This window comes from Scomber japonicus, chromosome 6, assembly GCF_027409825.1.
Source record: "Scomber japonicus isolate fScoJap1 chromosome 6, fScoJap1.pri, whole genome shotgun sequence".
Lineage (NCBI taxonomy): Eukaryota > Metazoa > Chordata > Actinopteri > Scombriformes > Scombridae > Scomber > Scomber japonicus.
Window position 1 is genome coordinate 5,767,262 of NC_070583.1, and position 26,331 is coordinate 5,793,592.

At 39.7% G+C, this 26,331-nt stretch overlaps 1 protein-coding gene across 2 annotated transcripts in view; it reads left to right on the forward strand.

Moving 5' to 3' along the window:
- Nucleotides 1-204: 204 nt before the first annotated feature.
- tpst1 (tyrosylprotein sulfotransferase 1) overlaps nucleotides 205-26,331 on the forward strand; it is a 44,288-nt gene continuing 18,161 nt past the window's right edge. For both annotated transcript variants that reach the window (XM_053321320.1, XM_053321322.1), the window contains exons 1-2: nucleotides 205-417; nucleotides 16,439-17,472. In XM_053321320.1, coding sequence (XP_053177295.1) covers nucleotides 16,616-17,472 — 857 coding nt within the window. In that variant the 5' untranslated portion in view covers nucleotides 205-417; nucleotides 16,439-16,615. The remainder of the gene's footprint in view (nucleotides 418-16,438; nucleotides 17,473-26,331) is intronic.

The window sequence follows — 26,331 nt, forward strand, 5'->3', positions numbered from 1 at the left end:
GCAATTTAAAATGTTTTTATCAATATATACACTACTGGTTATTTAATTGATCGTCTTGCTCGACCTCGTCCGTATCAATGTACTGTGCTTTTAAATCTACTGTAGTTCCGCCCCACACCGAGTGGACCAATCAGCAGCTGAGACACACAACCTTCTGAAATATAGACTAATCACAGCTCGTCTTTCAACAGCAGTCGAGGACTCCAGTTGTAGCAGTCTGGCTGATATCACCTCCAGTCTAGCAGCACAGCAAGCAACAAGCTTGAACGCCGTGCGACCAACACGGTGCATGTACGCAGAAAATGCCCGGAAAGTGACTCGAGAGGCCGGCAGGACTGCCCGGACACCGGCGCTGTTTTCTGTGGAGGTTTTCTCACCGTCAAACCAGAGTCTCCTGCACCGTCTCCGCAGCATTAGGTAGGTTTTTGGCGCTGGGATATTGTTGTAATGTCCCTCTCCTCCTGCCCCTTAGCCCAGGAGCTGCGACAATTAAACACACATTTTGGGCAGGGGGTCTTGAATAACCGTAATACGTCGTTTTCTTAGCATTAACATAGCCACTCTTCCTTTGGTTACATAATTGCTAGCGCTTGGCTTGTTAGCTGGGAAAGCTGGAAAATATGACCCTGACTGATACAATCACATTCAAATGAAGCCCGTGTTAAATAAATACATTGAAGCGGGGATGTGTGTTGACAGATAGCTCCGTTACGTGCCGCCTTCAGGGGAGCGTCGTGTTGAACTGTAACACAAATCTGCTTTTATAGGCGACAAATGTAGTGAGGTCAACACCTTGGAAAATCTACGAAGACATTTTATAAATCTCAAGAGACAACTCTCCCGTTCATCATACGTCAGGACGACACCAGACAGCACGTATTTCAAGTCATTTAACTTTAAACGTGCGCTCAGTGTTATTCTCAAAATAGCCAGCATTGGGCGCGGTGAGAAGCACTTTACCCAAAATCTGAAGTTCAGATTTGGTGTAGCCTACATATGTAACCTCAGTGGTGGAGATAAGTATGCCGAATTAACCAGGAAACCATAATCTTTACGAAACCGAGAGAAGACTTTGTTTGAACTGTGCTTCTTGGCTGATGAATGAGACATCATTAAATTGTAGTTTTTCTAATAGAGTTTGGTTTGAGGGTTAGGTTCAACATAAGGAGATAATGGAATGTATTGGGATTACAATGTGTAAGTGTTTGGCTTGTGAGTGCATGAGGGGTTGGAAAAAATGATCCGGCCTCACTTAATCACATTGGTCAAGCTTGTGTGAAGTGTATTGGTGACATGTTAGTTCCACACATAAAGAAAAACAGTGATTTATTTTCTTGGCTCGGTCCTGCTGTAGGAGAGCAGAGTGATTCTGAGGTCTAAGTGGAGTTATAGCTCCACTGATGTCTGTGCAAAAAACCTGATTATCTGTATTGTCCAATACTTTTAGACTGTGGTGTTACAGTTAACCAGTAGGCTACTATTTCCAAAGCTTGTGTGTGAATCACCATTGATAGCTTCATTGCTTACAGTAAAGCTCATGTGTCATAGAAATTGTGAAATAAAGGATACATTTTTAGGCTTACAATGAATGCTTATATAAAGAAATACTTTCAAGCATTCTTCAAAAGCTGAGAAAACAGTTTCCAGTGGCCAGCGAGAGGCATAGACTGCTAGTGTCCTGGTAGCCAGGAGCACATCTGCTGTTTGCAGGTGGTCTGAAGGGATGGGGTGGGAGGGGAGACTCAAGTACAGTTGAATTCAGAGTATTTCTCTGTGCTGGCTGAACTCAGTGGGTCAGCTTCCACAGCTGCAGAGCTTGGATCAGTTGGACTACAGCTCTCTTACGTAGACTCTCATTTCCTCGTCTGAAAAGAACACCCACTGCTGCATCACAATTATTACATTCAGTTAAGCAGCTGTCAGACTGCAGAGCCCAGCCAGGGTTTCAACTGCAGAGCATGGCCCATATTTATGAAGCCCCCCCTTGACACCACCACCCCAAAGAGTGCAGCTCAAGGACTCACTGACATGTGGGCCTACATTTCATCTAACTTCCCAGAATGGTAATGCTCAGTAGATCTCCTGTGCCGCTGGCTCTCACTGTGAAACACTTGATTGATGGCTCACTGTTTGTTGACCGATTGTGAGGAAAAACAGTTCCTCTAATTGTGCCTCCGTAAGCTGTCTGTGGTCGCAAAGTTTTACAGCTTGAAACTTTCTGAATTTTTTTTTCTTCCAAATGTTTTAGTCATTTCTGTGAGGTAAAGTCAGCGAGCACTAAGAAAGTACCATTCAAATCACATTGATGAGAAAACCGAAACACATGGATGTTTATATTTAAGTGTCCAGAAACAGTTGGGGTCTCAAGTTTGGTGACCACCCACACATTGGTCAGGTTTCCGTGGTGACTTAATGTTGCCAAGTGGGGTATGAATGAAAGGGGCTATTATTGTGTGTCTTGTAGTGTAACAGTAGATCTGATTTAAAACCAAATGAATATAACCACATTATGAACAGAAGTGCAAGGAACCTTTAAGCAGAAAACACTTTATTAGGCTGATAGAGGATCAGTATTGTTGATATGCTAATTATTTAACGACTCAGTAGTTTCACCACTAACCCTCAGCAGGCGTATATCCTGTAAAAGGTGAGATATCTCAACATGAAGCACTGAAATGGCGAAACCTCAAATGCTGACATGTCTGAGTATGATGCTGAGACTAGACATACATCGTGTATATATAGATAGATAGATAGATAGATAGATAGATGTAGAGCTTAATCACTTAAATGGTCATAGTGAAAGAGTTGTTAGCTGCAGTGCAAACACAAATAGCTGACATTCACCTTGCATATTTTAAAGGTTAATGCCACTATGGTTGCAAATGATTACTAAAGAGCAGTGCTGTAAGAAAAAAATTACATTACAAGAAAATCATTGTGATAGAGTAAAAGCTCTATTTCATGTGTTCTAGGAGCATATTATATCAATCTCACTCACAATAAATAATGCTGCTGAGCCCTTATGAAAACATAAAGTAGCATTATATATAGTTTGCATGAAAACTCTGCTTTCCATTCATTTCAGTGTGGAATGAACATAAACAATATCACATGAACTTTGCCTGCATTGCATAATCCATTAAGGCGTACACAGTATCACATCTGTTTTTCAGTTTGCCGTGAGTTTTGCGTTGCGTGGTAATGTAAAGCAAACTGCTGTCACTGCTGCATTACCACACAACAATGACAGACTTTGTCAACAGTGCCATCAGTCACCATGTTCAGCGTGATGGATTATCTATCTGGAGCTGGCTTCAAGTCCCTGCGAGTTGGTTGTCATAGCACAGTGAAAAGAACAGAGATCACAGAGCAGAAAACACAAGTCAGTATAATCTAAAAGTAATCAGCAGTCAAGTGTGTGCGAGTTGTTTCTTCAGAATCTGAGTTCAGACAGAATAAAAACAGTCTCCAGTGATGTCTCTGACAATGCCTTACAAATAGTGTTCATACTCTTTAAATAAAGGCGGCCCACTCAGTACACATAACCCCCCTTCTCTCTAACACACACACATACACTGTCTAGTCACTGGCAGATTTACCTCTCTATACCGCTCATGCAGTCACTTTACTGATTAGTCATGTGTCAGTCATTGTTTATACCCTCTGCATTTAGGCAGTGAGTATACATTCATGAAGGTGATGTACATCTACCTGAGCGCTGCAAAGCTTTAACAGGACATAATGAGGTTGACTGTGATAAATGCACAGAGCAACCAGTTTCACAGAGGAGTTTTGCATATAAGCTGTGGTTTTAAGTGTCAACACTTCCTGTGTGAGATACATATGTTGGGTGTATAAGTAGTTTTTAGAGTGGGGGGAGTGACAGTTAACCCAGTTCAAAGATAGAGGAAGCAGCACAGTGACACTGTCCACATCCTCCACAATGCATGAATATATGTTTTCCATGATGAGTCGCTCGTTTTAACAGCAGCATAAACCTGTCATCTGTCATTATAAAAGTGGAAGTTATTTTATATATCTATGTATGTATGTATGCCAAAGTGTGTTGTCTGTTGTGTAATCAGGGCGATAGTAGAAGTGGAGACACTAACAGCCAGATATTGATGAAGATGTGTTAATGTTTAAAGCTTGACTGGCACTGGATTTTTGGGGCTGATGCTGACACCAATATCAGGGAATTAAAAAAATCTGCTATTGATATATTGGCAGATAATTGGTTATCAAACATGAGTGACAAAGGAGGCAGGACAGTTTAACTATAAACTTTATGGTATAAAACAACATCAGTGCCTTGAAAAAATAAACTTCACTGGGTATTTAACAATTATAAATTCCTATAAATAATAAAACACACACAAAAAAGGTACACATTTTATTAAACTCTAAATTAAGAAAAAAGGATCAAATATACATAAAATGCTCCCTATATAACTTTAAAAAAATATCCGTGCATATCGGGCAACATTTTCCGATACGATATATCTGTGATCGGCTCATAATATTGGCTGGCTGAGATATTGGTCTGGCTCTATTAGTGTTGTTACTGTGACTTTAAAATCCTGCTGGATAATTTAAAGTAGAGCTAGACTAGCTGGCTAGCAGATATATTGGTATCAGTGTGTTGGCAGTAATGAGAAATTGTAGTAATTGTTCATGTTTCACTTAGTATTCAGGTCACAATACTCCTTTAAAAAAAGTGAGAGTTATGTTCTAATGTGAGAGTTCTGTATCAAATCAGAATGAAGCTCAAAAATCCAGTATCAGTCATGCTCTGATGTGTGCTCAGCCCACATTGTTTTCATTCTGCTATACAAGCTGCTAATCGCTAATGCCAGTTGCATCATGCAATATGTCTACACTAGAGGTGTCACGATCTCGATTGTAAATCGAATATCGATCAAAATGACATCATGATCTCGACATTACCTCCTCTAACCTTGAATTTAGTTTTTGTTTTGTTGTGAACTTGAATATCATCTAATATGAAGAATGCACACTGCACTTACTAAAGGGTCACTACATGATTCTTTTGTTTGCAGTAAGTTTCCAATTGACTGCTGAAACAAATTATTGTTACTTTATATTGCTAATAAATTATTTAATTTTGACAGTAGGGCCTTAGTGTGGTACCTTGCAAACAACTGATGGAGATTATATCACTCATGACTAGGCATCTGTGCTAAAAGGACCCAAAAAAATGGATATCCAATCATGACCTTGAAATCAAAAATAAAATCGAATCGAGGATTTGGAGAATCGTGACCCCCCCTAGTCTACACACATTACAAAGACACTGCTTCCCATTTATAATTGGTGTGACAATCAGCCTGAATGTGCAAAATGTTGCATCTTGTTGCTCGGTGCAGTTTTGGGGTGAACCACCACCAAGACTTCCTCCACCTGTGAGAAACACTGTAACTGAGTGAAGGGAACAGGTTGTATAAAGCATTCACATTGTTCACAGTATAAGCTCAGTGCAGAGCAAGTCAAAGTCCTGTCTGCGTTGTGCTCTACATTATACAAGGCTTTGTTACACTTATTAGGCTTTTTGAGATATTGTGATAATATGCTTGTTATAAATGGAGATCAAGTACTGTCATAAAAGTTAACACGATGTCATAGTTAGTTAGTTAGTTGGTTTTTGTCATAATTGAGCTTCTGAAAAACCCATTGTCATGGTCAGCAGCCTGTTTCTGCTGCTCCTTCGAGACAGTTACCCACAAGCTGGTTGTGCATTATCACCGAGGCAGAACTGAGAGGCTCTTGTTGAGGCACAACTCCAAACAGTGCAGCTAATGGGGTTTTTTGTGAATGCCGACCTTTCAGCGGAGCTCAGAAAGCAACTGGTACAGCACAAGACATCAAGGCTGTAACGGTACACAAAACTGACTGTTCAGAATGTACCACGGCTTTGGGGTAAAGGTTCGGTATGATTTCAGTAATAATAGTTTTGTTTTTTTCTGTTGTACTATTGCTTTAATAACTATTAATGTAAGAGTTCAGTTGTGCTGCAGTGGAAAAGAGCAGGGAGTTGGATTTTGCTGATTTATGCTCTAACTGTATATAAAGTAGTATAAACTAGCTCCACCTCCAGCAGCTACAACAGTAACATGCTGCTCTAACACTGATGTTTAACTATTTATAATCTAATGATGTCATATATAATAATATATCAGTCAGAGGGACCAAACTTAACTCAAGGGCAGACTGAAATGTTGTTTCAGCGTATTTTTAAAGGGATAGTTCAGAGTTTTTGAAGTGAGGTTATAGGTAGTTATCTGTATGTCACAGCTGGCTCAAGGCCATGACAAACAAATGGAGATGCACCATTTGAAAGGGATAACAAAATACATTTATTTAACACAATCATAAGGACAACTGAGGAAATACAATAACATGAGGGGTGGAAGTCAGTAAGATCAGTGGTGTAGGATGTGCATGCATGGTAAGTATGGTGTGTGGATGTTGTATGGTGCACAAAAGGGAAACAATAAGAACACAAACTGTATTACCTGCAGTAAATCTGGGTCTGCATGCTTTTATTTTGGAGGAGCAGGCAGGAGAACAGGCACCAAAGTAGGGCACTGTACTGCTTTTTATGAGGCCAGCAGCATAAAAACATATTTTAGCCACCTTGAAAAAGACCCACCTAAAAGTTAAAGTGTGCTATTTTCAGCTCTTTAGCCCTCTCCTTCGGCACAACATTCTCTCAACTGTAGACGTTCGAAATTCCCACACGCCGTATTACGCCGCAGATCAGCCGTTTGCATCCGAAAGTGCCGCGGCAGCATATTACATTAAGCAAAGCAGTACATTTTGATTATTTCCTTAATGGTTGCGAACAAAGCAACCCAATGCTTTTAGCCCAATCACAGCTTGAGCAACCACTTCCTGTGTTGTTTCGACTATCAAGTAGTAATCCCTTCCTCATCCTGCGACGGCGATTTCACAGGAGCGTGCATCATCTTTTATGTGGAAAAGGGAAGTAGGTATAACATTACATTCAAAGCAGCTCATTAATGTGGTAGAACCATTGAGGCTGACCGGCTCTCACTATGAATACTATCCAAGTTGAGGGAAGACAAATATTTTTCCGTCGCTACAGGCCCAGTGATTAAACAAACACTCAAACAGATGCGTCTTACCAAGGGGGGGTGAGGGGGCTGTTTCTTTTTTTTCCTTGTCTTTTTTTTTTTCTGGCCTGAAGATGTGTCGGATTCTCTCGGTTTTAATTGCACGCCATCCATTCTGAACACGTAAACCAGAATCCTGCAGGTCATAGACAGTGTGACAGGTGCATAAGCAATCGTAATCCCCCAGGAAAAGCCAAGGTTGACTCAAGGTTTGTACAAATAGGAGAGCAGAGGAGGACGACCATGTTTGCCCTCACCTCTGCTGTATTTGCTGTGTAATCCCTGCAGACAATGGGCAGATACAGAGAAACACTACTCATGTATTTAAGGGGCAGAGAAAGTCACACTGCTGGATTATTTTACACTCGCCGCATTGTGACTCCACTTCCAACCACAAGGAGTGCCCCCCCCCGAAGAGAGGAGCGTCTTCTCCCTGTCGAACAGTAGAGCTGGAGGTTGATTAGGTTTGTTCTCAGCTTGCGATTTATGACAGAGCCTGAGGAGCAGAGGTCGTGGACAGGGTAACGGTCTTCGTCCTGCTGATTGATCCTGCAGTTGTGTGGATGTTCAGGAATGTGGCAGATCGTTCTTCTGATTGGCAGCTTAATAAAGGCGGGGGGAAGGATGGTAGTCAGAGAGAGCTGCACAAGCATGGCTGCAGTGCTACAACTTTGGTTCCTAAACATGATTATTTTGGGGAAACGGGTAGAGAGAGAGGGAATGACTGGCAGCGATGGTCCCTTGCTGGAATAGAACCAGGGACGCTGCCATCATGTGACGGTAACCACTCGACTACCAAGCTGCTCCATAAACATGATTATAGGCGTAACTGGACATTAGGTTTTTTGTTTTTGATTTTTAAAGCTCACATCAATACTGATATATTTTTGTAACTACTTAGCTTTATATTGTGTGTTCCATTATTAATACTATAACACTTTGGCTGCAGTACAAATTATATAAATAATAATACAAATTCTTCTCCTTCTCCTCGTTCTTCTTCTTCTTCTTCTTCTTCTTCTTCTTCTTCTTCTTCTTCCTCGCTCTCCTTCTTTCTGTAGTTGTTTATTCAAAATTCAAACTACAATTCCAGTATTTATTAATCAATATTCAATTAGTGATTATTTGACTTATGCACATACACTAGTTCACCCTTTTCTATTTACTCAATCAAGACTCTGAATCAAATCATTACCCAGGTATTATGATAGAATTGAATTGGGAGCATATTGTCCCAGGCTTATAACATAAACACTGTCACAACCTTTATTTTTCATCTCTTTGTTCCTTCTTGGTGTAACATTTAAATCCCTGTGGGCACTTTTGTCTGTCAACTCATGATTTTTTTTTTGATTTACAATATATCCTTCCTAAAGGGCTTTGTTTCTCAGATTTCATTCTTTCATTCCTTTCATGCTTCCTTCCTTCCTGACACACCAGGATAAGCTCTGCAGCAAACAAACCTGCATATAAACAAAGTCTTGAACGCCTCCGCTCCACAGTGTATACAGAGTATCGACAGATGTTTACAGATGTTTCTAAAGTGGAGGAACATTGTTGACTTGATTTTAAACTGCAGACAAATGAAAATTTTTATGAATTACTGACACATTCAACGACAATTTATCCCAGAGAAACAGAAACAAACAGTTACGCAAAACTGAAAGTTAAAATTTGATGATCTCTTTGTGCTTGCTGACGTCATGGGTTCAACAGGCCTAATTAGCAAAAACAGGAAGTAGAGTGTTCTAGATATAGTCAAAGGAGCAATACGCTTAATTATGCTGTAAAATGTAATGGTGGCTTTATTTCAAAACCCTCAGTTTGTCCATAAAAGGTGACAGACAACAAACTCCTGACGGTGTTTGACATGTTGCTTACACCAGCTGTTTTCCTTTGCCTGCCCCGGAGCGATCACTCATCCACTAATCACCGCAACGTTTAATCGAAAAAACCTCTTAACCCGACCGGCATCAAGCAGTTAATGTAACAGCAGAAATGACGGAGGAGTGAGAGGAGATGTTGTAGGACCCTAACACCAGGGCTCCACGAGGTGTAGAGCCACCTTCATTGTTATTAAGTGTGGATGCGGTTTTGGTTTCAGTATTGCTCCACAGAGAGCAACCCGCTCCTCCTCCTGCTTCCCCCTAATAGATCAATGGGAGAAATATCCTGCGAAGAGGATACAATATCAGTAACAGGAGAGAAGAGCCTCAATTAATTTAACGCAAACACATTTCAGCCCTGGTGCAAGGTGTAACACAACACTGCTCTGAAGATCCACCGCAGGTTGTTATTCAGTCAGGACAGTATAATGCTGCAGCTCAATGGTAATGGTAGGTCATAGGTAAAGATATAAACTATCAGAGATGTGAGCATTTTGAATTCATTGTTTTATTATTGTAATTGTATAAGATGGTATAAATATGTGATTGATATGTGTATTTAAAAGCCTAACCAGTGACAGGAGATAGGAACTAGCAATAGCTATAATCTCTATATGCAGAACATCAGCTCATTTGTAACAAGCTAAAGTTGTACTATGTCCATTTGCATTGTTCCTAACTAATACACTAAATAAAATAAATGAGTTAAATGATGTCATGATTACCTGGGATTTTAAGTGGTCTGTATATTGCAGCTTTGATAAACTCTGCATACGAAATAAGACTGGAAACAGCTTAAACACTGTAAACAAAAGTAGTTTGTTCAAAGTTAAGAACACTGCCTCTCAGACTATTCATATTTTAAAAATGTATCGATTGATTTACATTTTTTAATGGGAAATTTGTTAAAGCACACAGAACACAATAACAGGTAGCTTGCTTTGAACTCTAAAAATGTAAATATATAATTACGTGCAGTACAACTAAACTTCTTAAGTAACTGTTTCAAGAATCCAGTGCAGCCAATAAACTGTTTCATTAACAGTTATGGCCAATTAGCCATTGCTGGATGTGTTCATTTTAAAAATTAAGGACCACTAATGAAAAACATACATACTGACCTGAATTTCTACACAACAGTTTCCACTGTATTCAATAAGTTTTAATTTGAGAACAGAGATTATATAAAGTCCAATGACTAATCTGTTTTGACCACATGGTTTACTAAAGTAGACAAAGCCAGTCGTTTAATATTGTAGTGTTGATCAGTAACATCTATAACAAATGTATTGACAAAAGCCTTTATTTCTCATTGAGGTATGAAAGTGCCAACACGCTTCACCTTACTTTGACTTTCCTGTGAAGGTACCAGTGACTCATCTGTGGCATCTCTCCTGCCACCTCTTTGTTTCTCACCAACTTTCATTCTCACCTACTTTTCTTCCTTTCAGCTCCTGTGAAACTATATGCTCTGCTCACTGTAGTCATCACCTGTGTCATTTTTAGTCACTTGTTAGTCTGCATGCGTCCGTGCACCTGCTGTTTTTACCAACATCTTCCTTGAAACACACAACGAGACTCAGATTGACTATATTGAAATGTTAAAGGAAATCAGAAGGCAGACTTCCCCTTCAAGGGCATCTGAGGCAGCCTTGAGGAAACAACAGTCTCCTCTTGTATTTCCACTAATAGACTAAAGGTGTTGGCAGCCTGACATTCTTCTGCGGCTTCCACCTCCCTTTTTAACACTGAATCACCAAGGAGAAGACTCAGAAATGTGAGATCGCGTGGGTGGGCCCAAAAAGAAAAGACAAAGCTCTACTGCAGGAAAAAGGCGAAAAAGAAATAAAGCAGTGTCAGATGCTGCGCTGTAAGAACATTTGTAACAGCATTTACACATTTTCTACATTCCTCAGTCACAGCGCACAGGGAATTATTTCAAGCATTTATCAGCAGCTTAGTCCTGTATGAGCTCTGTCTCACAGGGTGGCTAATGCAAAGGAATTAGCTGTAGTGTTTAGCTGTGAACTGTTACTTGCATAACTAGGAGTTAACGGTCGAGGATGTTTGCTTAAAAGCAACCTCTTGGCTCATTAGACAGGAGCAGCCCACTGAGAAGAAGTTGGCAACATGGTGTCAGAAGGGAAACAGATGGTGGAGTGATGCAACAGTGTGGTCTGGTCTGTCCCAACCTGGTTTAACATATGTCAATACACCATACAATATATATGCAACTAATGATGATTTTAATTGATTCAGTCACAGTCCAGAATTATTGTTTGCTCTATAAAATAGTTTAAAAAATGGGTTATACAGATGATCCAGTATTGAATTCATGTAGAGCTGCACAAATATGGCTGAAATGATAATCACGATTATTTTGATCAATATTGAGATCTGTTTAATATCACAATTATTCATTGATTTTTAATGACTAAAAATATATTTATTGTCATAAATGGCTCCTTAATGTGCAAATCTTTACATCAAAATAAATTGGTAATAATAATATTTATAATAATTTATATTTTCAGACATCCCAACTCTGGCCTGGAAATGAGATACAATGTAGAACTACAAAGTAGAGCCTGACCGATACTGAATTTAGGGGCCAATGTGATACTGATATTAGGGAGCAAAAATATCATGCCAAAATATTAGCTGATGTTATTTGTACAGAATATATACATTAACAGATTTTTTTAGCAATGATCCCTCAAATGTGGTTATCAAACACTTGACAAAGATATCTAATGATATTTTAAAAACCACTGGTTATTTAAGAATTATAATTATAACAATGATTAAAAAGACACAGAACAAAAAAAGCCCATGCATATATTAAACTTGAATCAAGTAAAAAGATCAAATATACATAAAATGCTGCTTATGTAACTTCAAAAAATAAAAATGAAATATAGGTGTTGTAGGCATCAGAGTTAATATACCGGACCATTAACCTGACACACTGTTTCAGGTGTAAACTGTATAAAAAGTATAAAAATGTGTTTTTATAAATAAATAGTTACTGGTGCATTCAAATGAACCAGTCTTTAATAGAAAAGTGTTTTTTCCAGTATGAGACCCTCCAAAATATACTTTGTCTTATACACTGTTTTTTACAGTATGTGTACATTTATTTATTGAAGTGCTTTTCATGGTTGTGTTGGCCTCTTATTTTCCCTGTGTGAAAATAAAATCAGAGAAAGGTTAAGTTTACAATAAAAGTGTTTTTAAATTGAATATTTTCCCCCTAGTCCTTATTTTAAATAGATCATTAAAAAAATAAATCAATAATTATCGACATCGGCTGATATGAAACGGTTTTATCGTGATGCAGTTTTCAGCCATATCGCCCAGCCCTAGCAGATTCTCTAGTGATTGACGTGAAGCAGCTACTCAGCACTTTATTGGTCCACGTGCAGATGTAAAGTGATGTAAAGTGTTTCCCTTACAAATGACCTTTGACCTAGTAGAGACGCAGACTGGGAGCCAACAGTTAAATGTTATAATGGGTTTTATCAGTCTTTATCAGCTGGCCTTTGCTTTGGTTGTTGTTGTTGTTATCGTTTGTCTCTCTCTTTCACATGATCTGAATTTGAATATAGTGTTTTAATTGTGAGTTAATTGTGTCTTCTATATCTATTTCCTGAGCTACATAGAGTCTATTTTATTTTAGTTTTAAGATCATTTCAAACATGACTGTGACATGTGTGCATTCCTAAAGATCAGTGTGACCTTAGCTAGTTTGTTTATTGAGTTACTGTGACCATGTTGGCTTATTTAGAGGTCTTTTGTGTGAGCACAGTTTGTCATTTCAATTTGAAAATGCGATGGACAGTGCTGAGTAGGAAATGAAAATGTTCAGGAAATGCCATCATAGGATTTCATTGGCTGTTTTCTCCAGTTGATGTGTATTAAAGGTTGATCAGACATAATGTGTGAGGAAAATAGAACATTTAAGGGAAAAATGACAGTTGAAATATCTTAAGCATGGGTATTCTGTTCTAATTGTTATGTGGTTTTGTTTAATCACCTAACACCAAGTCTAATTTGTTTTGTGCAAAAAATTCAAACTAACCCTAATCTAGCCAGTAGTCACAGGTTTCCCAGGAATGTATCCTTCCTTGGCTTGGAAAAACTTCCTTAACTCAGATATTTTGAGAATTAGTCAGCCTCGTCTTGAGTTATGTCTCAGCTCCTCATTTATATTTAACATACTTTTTTGTGTGTGTGTGTGTGTGTGTGTGTGTGTGTGTGTGTGTGTGTGTGTGTGTGTGTGTGTGTGTGTGTGTGTGTGTGTGTGTGTGTGTGTGTGTGTGTGTGTGTGTGTGTGTGTGTGTGTGTGTGTGTGTGTGTCATATTTCTTGCCAAATACGTGCTCTCAATTAAAACTTGATGAGTTGGAACAAAAAAAAATCAAAGTTGGTAGAGTGTGACAGTGTGTTGCATCATGCGGTGGTGCATCCAAACAGTCCCTCAGATACCGGGGGGGGGTCAGCTGCTTCGACTTCACTGCTCTGCTGTGATGAACAGCAGCTTGTCACATAGTGATGTCAGAGTCCCTGCTGTGGCACTGCTGCAGAACAATGCTGACAGATCCTGTTAAGCATCACACTCATGATGACGTGCAGCCTGTACGAACACACAGCATACCAAACAGGGTGACTGGATTGTCTCTGCTGTCCATTATAAACCGCCAGGCATTTCTAAAGTGAAGTTATTCCTTCCTCCTCGTAATGGTCATTCTGTAGGTGACCCGTGTTATTTAGGGGGACAGGGTGTCAAGGGTGATGCCTGGAAGAATCCTAAAATCTAAGCTGAGAGGCTGTAAACTGAGAGCTCATTCTCTAAGCAGAATATTCTTACATAGAGATGCATCATGCTTTACTAATGCATCCTTTTCAAACAGGCTAGGACATTGCATTAAGGGCATTTTATCCATTCTGAATCCAGCATTCAAACTTTAGTGATCTGAATCCATGCAAATCCTTCATTGAATTCTTTTGAAAGTAACTAAAGTTTCTAAATAACTAAAAATCACAAGATTCAGTTGAAATCTGTTGTTTAAAAAGGCAGAAAGGTTCATGTTCACAATCAAAAGATGTCAGCATACATAGTCAGATATACATTACAGTAGAAGAAACGAGAGGTTAAACACTAACATGTTTTCCACCAGCTTCATGATTCAAATACTGGAGAATCAGAAATCATAAATAAACATTGTATAATGTGTAAGGTAGAAACTGAATCCTTAAGACTAGAGGCTAGTATATGTGTTTATAATGATGTCTGGTTTCATACAGCTGATCTGCCATCACACCAATACTTCTCCTGTTAAAAGCCTTAGCCATGTAAAAAACTAATTCTAACATAATGACTCATCTTCCTCCTAGAGTAATCTTACTCTCTAATCAGCTTTCTATGCCAGTTATGTGGAAACTAAACTTCTGATTAAAAACCACTGAAACCTGGTTACTTCAGTTTGTACACACACAGACAGAACCTTTTACCACCTTTATTTTTACCAGGAAGTCTCATTGAGATCAAAAGACTAACGGGAGAAATCCCAACATAGTAAAATACAAGACTCACTATAAAACAGAAAAGCAGCTATTCAAACACAGTGACTTCTCAACATCAACAACCACTTCTTCTTTTATGATGCTCTTAAATTCATCAGAACTTTTACGTAACTGACAGACTAGTATATCTCACAGCGATAAAATGGGTGTAGTCTGTGTCTGAGTTGCGTAGGAAGAGATAAGTGTTCAAACTGTTATCATTTCAATATCCACGAGCTAACACACACAGAAAAGCCCTCTTAACAAATAAGCTGTAGTAAGCCAGCAGCTGTAACTTCCCCTGTCAGCAAGCTCAGTGCGGTGTACAGGCTTTATGTGCGGGATGTGCGCAATTACACGTCGTCCTATCTCCAAAATATAGTTACGCGCTTGTTCATGTTAAAATTAGAGGCTGAAGGCTAAAGTGCCACAGATGATGTATGCACTACCAGAGAATCAAAGGCAGAGTGATGTTAAACAGGATGAAAAGTAGAGCTATCCTCAGTTAATGCATACACTTGTTGTTTTACAGTCCCAGTCTCTTCTTGCCAGCATAGAGTCTCAGTCATTTATCTTTTCTTTCTGCTAACTCTCCATAAAACATCTGAGCCACAGTTCTTTTTTTTTTTTCCTGGTGGTAACTTCATTGTCATAATTGTGTTCGAAAGCAGCTCTCTGTCAACTTTATGATTCAAGGCTTTCCGCAGAGTAAAATTGCAGAGTAATGCTGGCTTGAGATCAAAAGGCCTGTCACATAAAGATAATGTGGTGATCGCTCTTCCTGTAGATTTGCTCTGAGTTGCTTTTGATGCATAATGACAGCGGAGAGTCTCGGTGCCCAACATTTGTAGTTAAAATCTGGCATGAAATGCTACTTTTTATTATGTTTTATTGTAGTGTTGGGTGATAAAGTGATGTTGATACAGGATCACAATAAAATGAATGTTGAAAGATAAACTTTGGATGTTTTTTACTTATAGGTATAGATAGATCTAACAACCCACAGCAGAAATAAACATAACAGCAAATGTGCAGTTTTTGACGTGCACATCAAATTACACACCCTTTTTCCTACAGCAGCCAATGAGGCTACGCTAATGCTATCATTAGCAGGGCTACCACTGTCTTGACTACCTGTTAAAAGTAACTCTAGCTAAAAAAAGCTGCTACAACTCACTGACACGTTTCTCTATATGACACTTCCTGTCTGCAAAAACAGAAGTTATCACACACCATCATTTTAACAAGGCTGCTTTGACTGCAAACGCATAAAGCTAACTGCTAAGCTAAGCTCGAAGCTAGTAAAGAAAGAGCTTTAAAAGCAGAACATAATATCTTTTCAAATGTTATATCTTAAAGTTGAGTGTATGAGTGTGCTAAGGGTCTTTGTATCCATTGTTAGAAACCTAACAAACATTTTCCATTGTTCTAACATTTTTGTCTTTGTTAAACCTCTAAAACTATTGAAATGTTTGCTGCCCTGTCAAAGGAATTTAATGTGACACCTTTTGCTTTAATTTACATTATTTTAATAAGTTACCAGTCAAACTGTTTGTTACAGCAGATAAAGCCTATAAAAGTTAAATGTTTGCATTATGTTAATGTATTTATGTTTAATAAACTGTATTCTAAAGTTAAACGAATGAACCCTCTGCTTTCTTCAGGCTTCTGTTATTATCCAAATACTCTTCAAGTAGCAGCATTATCAAATTATACATGTTGTGATAAATATCCATATGGACCAATATGGAAAAAATGTATTGCTAAGGCCTTTTTTGCTGTGTGTATAATCATAACTAACATTGCCCTTTGTGCTTTGTCCACAATCCAGGCCTCATGGAGCTGGGGACTAGACGCCTGCTGTGTACCAGGGAGCTTGATCCATGCCTGGTTCCCAACAAGCAACCTTAAAGGGTGGGAACCTTAATTACCCTTCAGTTCCTTTTTCCCATCCCTCCCCCTAAATTGCCCCCTGTGGTGATACTGTCATCTACCTGTGGCCTGCAATATGATAGGCAAGCTGAAACAGAACCTGCTGGTGGCCTGTCTGGTCATCAGCTCGGTCACAGTCTTCTACCTGGGCCGCCACGCCATGGAGTGCCACCATCGCATCGAGGAGCGCAGCCAGCCAGGCGGTATCCTGCCTCTGTCAGCACTAGGAGGCAGCATGCGGACCACTTTACGAACAGGCCAGAATCTCAGCACGCCTTTTGTTTACAATAAAGACATGCCGCTCATCTTCATTGGCGGCGTGCCCCGCAGCGGGACCACACTAATGCGAGCTATGCTCGACGCACACCCGGAGGTGCGCTGCGGCGAAGAAACCCGTGTCATACCACGGATCCTGGCCATGAAGCAGATGTGGAGCCGCTCAGGCAGAGAGAAGATGCGGCTGGACGAGGCCGGCGTGACGGATGAGGTGCTGGACGCCGCCATGCAGGCCTTTCTGCTGGAAATCATCGTCAAACACGGCGAGCCAGCTAACTTCCTCTGCAACAAGGACCCTTTTGCGCTGAAGTCGCTCTCATACCTGGCCAAGATCTTTCCCCGTGCCAAGTTTGTATTAATGATTCGTGATGGACGAGCTTCAGTCCACTCTATGATCTCACGGAAAGTGACCATTGCCGGCTTTGACCTGGGCAGTTACCGGGACTGCCTGACCAAGTGGAATCGGGCCATAGAGACCATGTATACTCAGTGCCTGGAGGCGGCTGATAAGTGCCTGCCTGTGCACTACGAACAGTTGGTCCTCCATCCTGAGAAATGGATGCGGACACTGCTGAAATTCCTCGACATTCCTTGGAATGATGCCGTCCTCCACCACGAGGAGCTCATTGGGAAAGCTGGAGGGGTGTCCCTCTCCAAGTAAGTCACGCTGACAATACACTTTTCCATTTCCTAGCCTCACATCTGTCATCAACTTTGATTTTAATTGAGCTTTAACATTTTTTTTTATTGGCACTCTAATTGTAGTGGAACATCAGTCTGGCTATTGTCACTGTGTGTTTGATCCCTCTTGTTTGTAGTGCTGGCAGAGACTAGTCCATGTTCTTCCATCCAGACACAACTCTTTAATTTCACAGTAATTACAACATGGGTCTCAGTTATGTCTTTTTAATAGTAGACTTTCTCTTTAATCCATTTCTTCAAACAGAAATAGTTCCATTGTTGGATTGTTGTTTGTTGTAAAATGGGGTTGAATGGCCTTTGTGTGTGCTACTGTATGTAACTAAGATTCAGAGCTATATACAAGTAAAAAGTTGCCACCAGTCAGGAAATCACCTTACATCACTGTACATTAATTTATATATATATATATCCCAATGCTAAGGCACGTAGGGGGGGTCAACTCAGGAATGCTGGGCTGCTGGGTTGCTGGGCTTGCACTGGATAACCTTCAGTCATGGTGTTCATAATTAGTTCTTATGAGGTTTTGACTTTTTGAACCCCTAACCCCTCTGGAATGCAGTTTGTGGAAGTTGTTGATCATCTCCGTGATGATAAACGTATCACTGTTGACCCTGATAATGAGGCAGTTACTTCTACAGAGACGTCGTTCTTACTCAGCGCTTCCTCCACAGCTGCAGATTGATTAAACAGCTCATGAGGTAACACTGCTTAAATAAATATTTGCTGTCCTAATTCAGTTTTTCCCCACAGAATTACATTTTAACTGTGGTGGTGGCTGACCACAATTGGGGGGACTGGGTTAAATAGTTAAATAATGACAAACTTGGTGTACACACACACACACACACACACACACACACACACACACACACACACACACACACACACACACACACACTTACATTACACATACATTTGTGCAGTGGTGTTTTATAACCATGCATGATCTCCAGATTAATTCAGCCATCATCTCTGTGGTTAAAAGCCAACAACCATATATATACACACACACACAAACACACCTCTTTTTTTTTCCTGTGGTTTTACTGACAGACTACAAACCACGTTAAAGGTTCATGCCGCCACCTACTGTAACAGAGTGTGCACCATCATGCTATTTACAGATGGGCCTGTTGTCATGTGTTTATGTGAGAGAGCAACTCCAAAAATAGAAAAATGAAAGCATTTATGGGAAACCCTGTGGTTTGTGCTCACAAGCTTAAAGCTGTACATCACATTGATGGTTGCAGGAGAAATGAGCTTGGACATGCCTACATCTACTGAGTTCTTAACTACATAGCCCAGAGGGGAGAGAGAAAGTATGGACTGACTATTAACAGGAGAAAAATGACATGTAGGAAAGCAGTGTGTCAAGCAGCAGGTATCACTTTCTCTTTAACCTCAGTTCCTGCGGGCCTTAAAAATAAGCAGGCACCTCCTGGCCTTCGAAAGACATCCTCCCCATGTTTTCACAAAGCCTCGAGACATTCCATCATTACATTTCATTTGGAAATTAAACATCCTACTACTGTGCACAGCGAGGAACCTACTCATTAGTGACTTGCAACACATGAGATTATGTCTGCACTACTGTACTGTAAGCAGGTTGGACTAATAGCCCTGCCTGGTGTCACACTTGTTTTGGTTTCAGTGATTTTTTTTTTTTTTTTTTTTTTTGGGAGGTTGGCCTCTGGAAGTAGTTGAGGAAACGCTGAAGGGGTGCAACCCCATTCCTCTCCTCTGTCTACCCCCCTCTTCTCCTACCACCCTCTTCCTGCCACGTAGCACCAGTACACACTCCATATCCTCTCTAGACATTCGGGCTACGTTTTGTTATTGTCTGCATATGAGAGCGCTCATGGTTTTTATTAAAAAGCTTAGCATCCATTGAGCATCTTTCCCTAAAAATGCCTTCTGCCTTTAGTGCACTTCTTCTTGAACTCATCCTCACTTCCTCTGTTGTAAAAAGAGATGGATTTCCTTTTTTCCGCTTGAAAACATATTTATTGGCTACATATTTCATTTTTTTCCTATTATTTACTTTTGATCTTGAGTTAAAGTCCCCCTCCACTCAAAAACATATCATTTATGTTTGTTTTCACATTCATCTCTTGAACGGGGAAAGTATTCCTGTACTCACCCTAAATCTTCAAAGAAAGAGTGAAGAGCCATGTCTCTTTCCAGTTGAAAAGAAAGGTACTAAGTTTGTTTTGCTCCAGACCTGTGTGGTTTTAGATGAAGTCTCCAACTTATTATATGTATATTTCATTCTTTGTAACAATTGTATAGAATTTACTATTGTCTACAGCAATTAACTGAAATAGTGTCAGCACTATGATCATGCTAAAGAGTACGGGTCAATGATGATCACCATGGCCGATTTATCACTTCTGATATTCAGCATTTTTACAATGATTGGTAATAAAAAGAAAAATAGATCTGTAGTCACTCTGTTGTCTTGATCAATGTCCCGCCCAAAGCACTATCTGATTGGTTAAACATCACCAGTAATAGCCTATCATCACTAAAGGCTATGCATGCTGCTGTGTCAGACAGCACGTCTGCAGACTGGAGCTGCTCTGATGAGTGAGCAAGTTTATCGGTTGAGAAGCCTTGTTTTGAATGTCAGATTCCCTGCTATCACATATTAATATGTAACATTGAAACAGTGGAGGAAGCCTGATTTTCTGTAAAACAAGTACTTTTATTTTTAACTTAGCTGGTAATACTTTTACTGAAGATCAGGACTTTTATATGTAATAAAGTATTTTTATGTTGTTGTGCATTATTTATACTGATGAGTCAATGCACAAGCACCATTTTATTGTCACAGCTGCTGGAGGTGGAGTCAGTTTGAGCTGCTTTGAGAGAGTCATGAGATCAATCTGAGGGGTGTTGAGATCATCGATCGGGTAGGAAAGAAGAAAAAAATGTAGTTCTGCTACATGAAACTGACTTCGGATGAAAATTTCAGAACTTTTCTTAATTATTTTGTTTTGAGAGTTTCACTTTTCTGGAACTGCAAACAACTGACAAGGAGACACAAATACACACTGATTTTTTTTGTCATGGGGCACAAGCCAAAAGGTTTGTAATTATAAACTCACCATTATGTTATTATGTTTTAGATCAAGATATAACACATAATAAATGTAGTGTAGTAGAAAGTACAATATTTCAAATGTGGAGGAGTGGAAGTATAAGTAGCATCAAATGGAAATACTCAAGTGAAGTACAAGTACATTATAATTGTATTAAGTACATCACTTTTTAACCACTGCATTTAAATTATTGAAACTAATTAAAGGCTTTCAAAATCTGTTTTCCTGTAATAAATGAAACTGTGCGTTCTCTAATTTTTCATTTTTAGTGGAAGTGTGTATCAATTCTTAATATCAGGTTTGGTCCTCTTTACTAATAATTGATATTATTAGCCCTGAAAAAAACATTTTGGGTGACCTTTTACTACAGAGATTTGCAACATCTTAAAATATTACAAGATCTCAATAAACTAAAACTAATTTGAATGAAAAGTGCTGTCATATACACTCAGTTCTCAGTTTATAAGGTACATGTAGCTAAAACTAATGGACTCTAACCCAACACCCCAGTGCTAAATATCCTGCCTTGATGAATGTCCTGTTTCTATTTAAACTGGTTTAGGGAGGTGTTAATCAGCTTTATGGTCATTTTGAAGGTTGCTGTTAAATATTCTACTGAGTGGTTAGATGATGGCTTAATCCTTCTAAATATACCAAACATGAATCTACACATTTTTCCCAAGCAGAGGAACTCATTTCAAAAGCTTGTCTTAAGACGCTGTCAGGCGTGTTGTGGTTCAGGTCTAGATACCATGGAGACTCTGGAGGGCTCTTCTGCCGTGCTATTACAACACTGAGCTGCTACGACTCAATAGTAAGGACTCTTGAGGTTCTCAGAGAGGTCACAGTCTGTTAGGTCTTTCCTATACATGTGCTGGCTTGGCTTGACTCTGTTTGACTCAGTGAGTCAGTCCAACATGGCAGAGAGTTACATGTTGGAGGTGGGTCAGACACTTTTTGGCCTGACTGCGGACATGGTCCATTGTGGACGCGACTTGGCACAACTGTGCATGTTCAAAGTGGTCATGGAAATGCAAATCAGCACAGCCAAAAGTGCCACTGGAAAAATCCCACTTGTCTCTTACTCACCAGCAGCTGTTTCCAGACACTGAAAAATGTGCTTCAGTGGTCATGTATGAATAAAATATAAAATAAAATGCAAAGCTTGAAATAGAAAGAAACCATGAGGCCAAAACAGACTAAATATCCACATGGGGAGAGAACAAGAGCTCTTAGGGTTCCAGATGCAAATCTGTGATCATTCAGTGCACACGTCACCCCTCAACAAATTGATTCTCATCAAATATGAATGAATCGGGACCTTAACCGAAGCCCTTTGAGCACCGTTTAAGATAGGCATGGAGACACTGCTATGTCCTTCATGTCTACATCAAACAATCAACTTCACAGGCACAATCAGAGACAGACAAAGTCTAAGTTGCTTTGAGAGACAACAGGGAATTTTTTGGTGCCATTGATTCCTAAAAGATTTTCATTCTTGCATGATTCTACAGTGATAAGCCTTTTGGTTTTCCTGTAGTTGTGCTAATCTGTAAAATCAGCACATGTGCTGTTTATTTAGACCCTGTAGACTCTCTGGCCTCCATAGCACACATTTCAAAGCCACAGCTTTAAATTACTAGTGTAATTCAGAAATGCCATTTAGTTCTCTCATCATTAGTCCGTCTGACACGGTGTTCGTTAGCCGTTTTCTCTTTTCCCTAACCAATCAGTAACGAGGGATGTATCTATCCCACCCATGAGTTTATAGGTTACATGGTAATTGGAGTATCAAACCCTATTATTGTAGTGTTGTATATTCTATTCATCACAATTTCCGTGTTTCTAGTACAGCAAGATCACAGTTCTGATTGGCTCAGTTGTTTTTCCAACTGAGGAAACCTCCATCAATGAGCAAATGACCAGATCTATCTGAAGCATACAGTACCAGTCAAAAGTTGTTAACAGGAAGGTGTGTCCAAACTTTAAAAAATACCTCTTACCATCATAAGCATTTTGCCCCACCTCCTCTCAAGTACTTTGGCCACAGTGCATTAAAGTCAACCCCCATGACACCTGGCAAGAAAATGCCTCTCGCCCACTACAACCACTTGCTCTCCACCATCCCGCGGCCCCTGGTCTCTATCTACATGAAAATCTCTATCAGCGGGCAGCCAGGCCCCAGAGCGGGACCTCATCTTAGCATTAACATCAATTACCTGGCCTTGATTTAGTGGAGGCCTTGCCTCGCTGAGAGACTCGTTCCATTACTTATCCCAGAACAGGGAGCCATTCCAACTACCTTACTCTCCTCCCGACCTATTTGCGATCTCTTATGTCTCTATTCGATTCTTTCTTATCAGTCGCTGGTGATACAGAACACCACCTTGGGTAAAGGAGGCCCAGCGATGAATAATTGACAAGCTGGAGGCCATTAAGAGCATCAGCAGCCTGAAGGGAAGTGGTCATGTGATGGGCTGAAAGGCTTTTTGTCACATCACATTTAAAGCAGAGAAAAAGAGTGTGCTCATCAGTGTGGGTGTTTATGATTTAAGCTTGATGACAGGAAACAAAACATTTATATTCATAGATTGTCTCCCTTATTGTTATTGGTGGAGTCCACCATCACCACACAATATTCAGATTGTCTTCACATACATAAGTGATTGTCAGGAACTGATGCATGCATATGGTGTTATGATCTCATTAATGAATTACTGCTAATGCGAAATGCAACATTTCCTGCTGCTTCACATTAAAGACATTCAACAGGCAAAAGTTTAAATTAAAAAGGGTGTCATAACATTTCTGTTTCCATGGGACTGTTTTGATTGGTGAGGAGGATGAGGATATCACAACTGGGCCAGCTATGCCTGTAGAATACAGACTGACTACTTACAGTATATGATCCAATATCTGACACTGCTTGAATCATGAAAGTCTTTTGTCAGCTACATTGATGCTACCGTGTCAGTTTCCTGTAAAACACTCTTTAAATTCATTACTATAGACAAAAATGTGTCTAATGTTGATGTATGATATAGATCTAGTTTATAAGAAAATCTATGTTTACTGTAGTGTAGAGATTTGTGGGTGGTTTGACATTACTGCTGACAGAAAACTGACTCATCGCTGAACCATAACCTCGTTTCTGTTTGCTCTTCTACATTGCGGTTTGTGTGTGTTTGCATTTATGTGTTGGTGGAAGAAATCCTCTGTTCTTTGATCGTGAAGGTTGCCTGCATCTAGCGTGATGTTGAAGCTGAGCTACATTCACTAGCTCTGCTCAGCCTTTGTCTTTATCAGTTTATGCTCCATGTCAACACTTAGCAGCCTCTTGGGTCTTGATGGAGTTACCTAAAGTGATTCTCTACCCATTTGTTGGAGAGTGGATATTTGGATCAGGGCCCGTCTCTCAGAGAACCATCCCCACCGTCCTCCTGAGAGGACAAAACCAGCTCACTCTATTAATCATGCAGGAGACTATACCCATACAGTGTAAAGATTCAATTGCAAAGTAAATGGATTAGAGGAAAGTGAATTGCCATATTGAGGTATAGAGTCAGGCAGGACACATAGGGATGGAGACACCGGACTACAGACAGTAAGTAGATGTGTGTGTGTGTGTGTGTGTGTGTGTGTGTGTATATGTGTTTGTGGAAAGAGAGAGAAACCTGACAGAGAGGTGGAAACAGCCAGGGGGAGGATAAGAGGTGGCTTTTTGGTTGCAGCAGGGGAGAGGAGGCTTTTTATTTTAACAAGAATGAAATGATCTTCATGCTGGCCGTTTGGGGAATATGAAAGCATCAGAGTGAACATAGACACTCAGTAATTGGCATTCTGTTTTTATTTGTGTGTTTGTGTGTATTAGACAGTACCTCTAATTATTTTTAATAATCGCAGACTGTGAGGGATTAGAGAAGTAAAAATTTAGAGCAAATAACCGGCCCCATACTGCTCCATTAAAACTCAGTTTCAGCCTTCGTCAGTATTTGGAACACAGTCATCCCCAGTGTGTGAAAAGTAAATTACATGCTGCAGCTGTCGTTTCATTAACGTAAAAAGATTTAAAAAATGACACTGCCAGTTTGTACAAAAGGCTTAGCAGATAAAGTTTAACTGCGTGGCTAGCTGCAACACTCGTATATGTATGTATATCACACTAATTTCAAATCTATATATCTATCCTCGAATATATATATATCACCTTATATCTAATGTGCTTTCTGATTTTGAAACAACTACCTGTGAACATATATTAACTCACTACTCTTAGTACATGAGCCTCCATTAGCATGTAAAGGCTTGTTTTTCCATACCAACCACCATACTCTCTCTGCCTCGTGTAGATCAGTGGAATGGTTGACACTGTATCTGTGGGAAAGGAGAACCCTGAATACATAACTAAGACATTACATGTCTTATTTTTAAAACCTTATTTGTGTTATTTAATGTATGGTCACATAATTTAGTGGTTATTAAGAACTGATGTGGCTTTTTTCTCTTATTTCCAAATAGAACCCTAACCCTAACTAAAGTTGTCAGGACCATTAAACCAAACTGGAGTGTAAATAAGTAAGATAACGGTTCAGCCAACCACTCATACAAAACCCCATGATATGTATTTATCTGTTAGCCATATAAATTGAATCTGGTACTAAGTTCCACTACATGGCTGTGTCACTGCACACAATAACTCTAACACATCAGTGTTTGGGGTGAGCAGATTAGTTGAAAATGAATTGACAATTTTCAAAAAGATTGATCTTTACTTTTAGCCTTTGACAGTTAAAAGTGTAAAATCGAGGAACAAAGGTTGGCAGCCAGAGTCGAATCTCTTTTTAGAAGTCTTTACCCAGCTTTGACACACCCCATGTTCAATCTGACTTTGATGTTTTCTGGTGTTTGGAGCTCTTTAATGTCTGAATGTGTCTCAGCTGTTCATCAGACACATCCAAGTCAAAGGTTTACTCTACTAATGCTCTCTACCAAGAGGATGCTATCAATGCAGCCTTTGTTTGGTTGATAATTATAAAGAGTGCGGTGGTCTACATAATCATAGATATGACACCACAACCCTTCTGCTGGTCAGAAGTGGTACGCTTTGCTCATTTCAGAAAACAAAAGCTGCAGTCCAGCAGCTCCAACCCCCTCGCTTGTTGAATATTTCATTTCAGGCAATGAATAATTTAACCTTGGTACAACATAATGGCTCATTTAAAAAAAAAAGCTCCAACACCCATAGTTTATGGAGGAAAAGAACAGGTGGAGCATTATTCATTAGCATTCCAGAGACAACAGGGGTTTAAGATTTTTCTAAAAACAAATAATTGGGGTTGATGAACTTCACAAAGCCAATTTTAAATGCTGAAGCTCTGCTACTGTGAAGCATTTCAGATGTCGTGTTTAGCGAGTCACTTGATGACCTTGCACTTAACAATATTTCCTCTTTGGCACAGTCAGAGAGATTAAACTGGAGAACTGTGCTGCAAGAAACTTTGTTCAGCTTTCATGCTGAGTTTGATTACTGTTTTAAGAGGGCAAGACAGGCTGAGCATGGAAGAGAAATCATCTGAAATGTGATGCATGTTGACAGCAGATTGAGTTGATACAGTGAGAGGTCATTTATTCAGTATATTTAACAGGAGCCTGCTGAGTGAGGGAGGCCAGGAAGCCATCTTTAATAGGGTCTCATGATCCAATTACAGCCAAT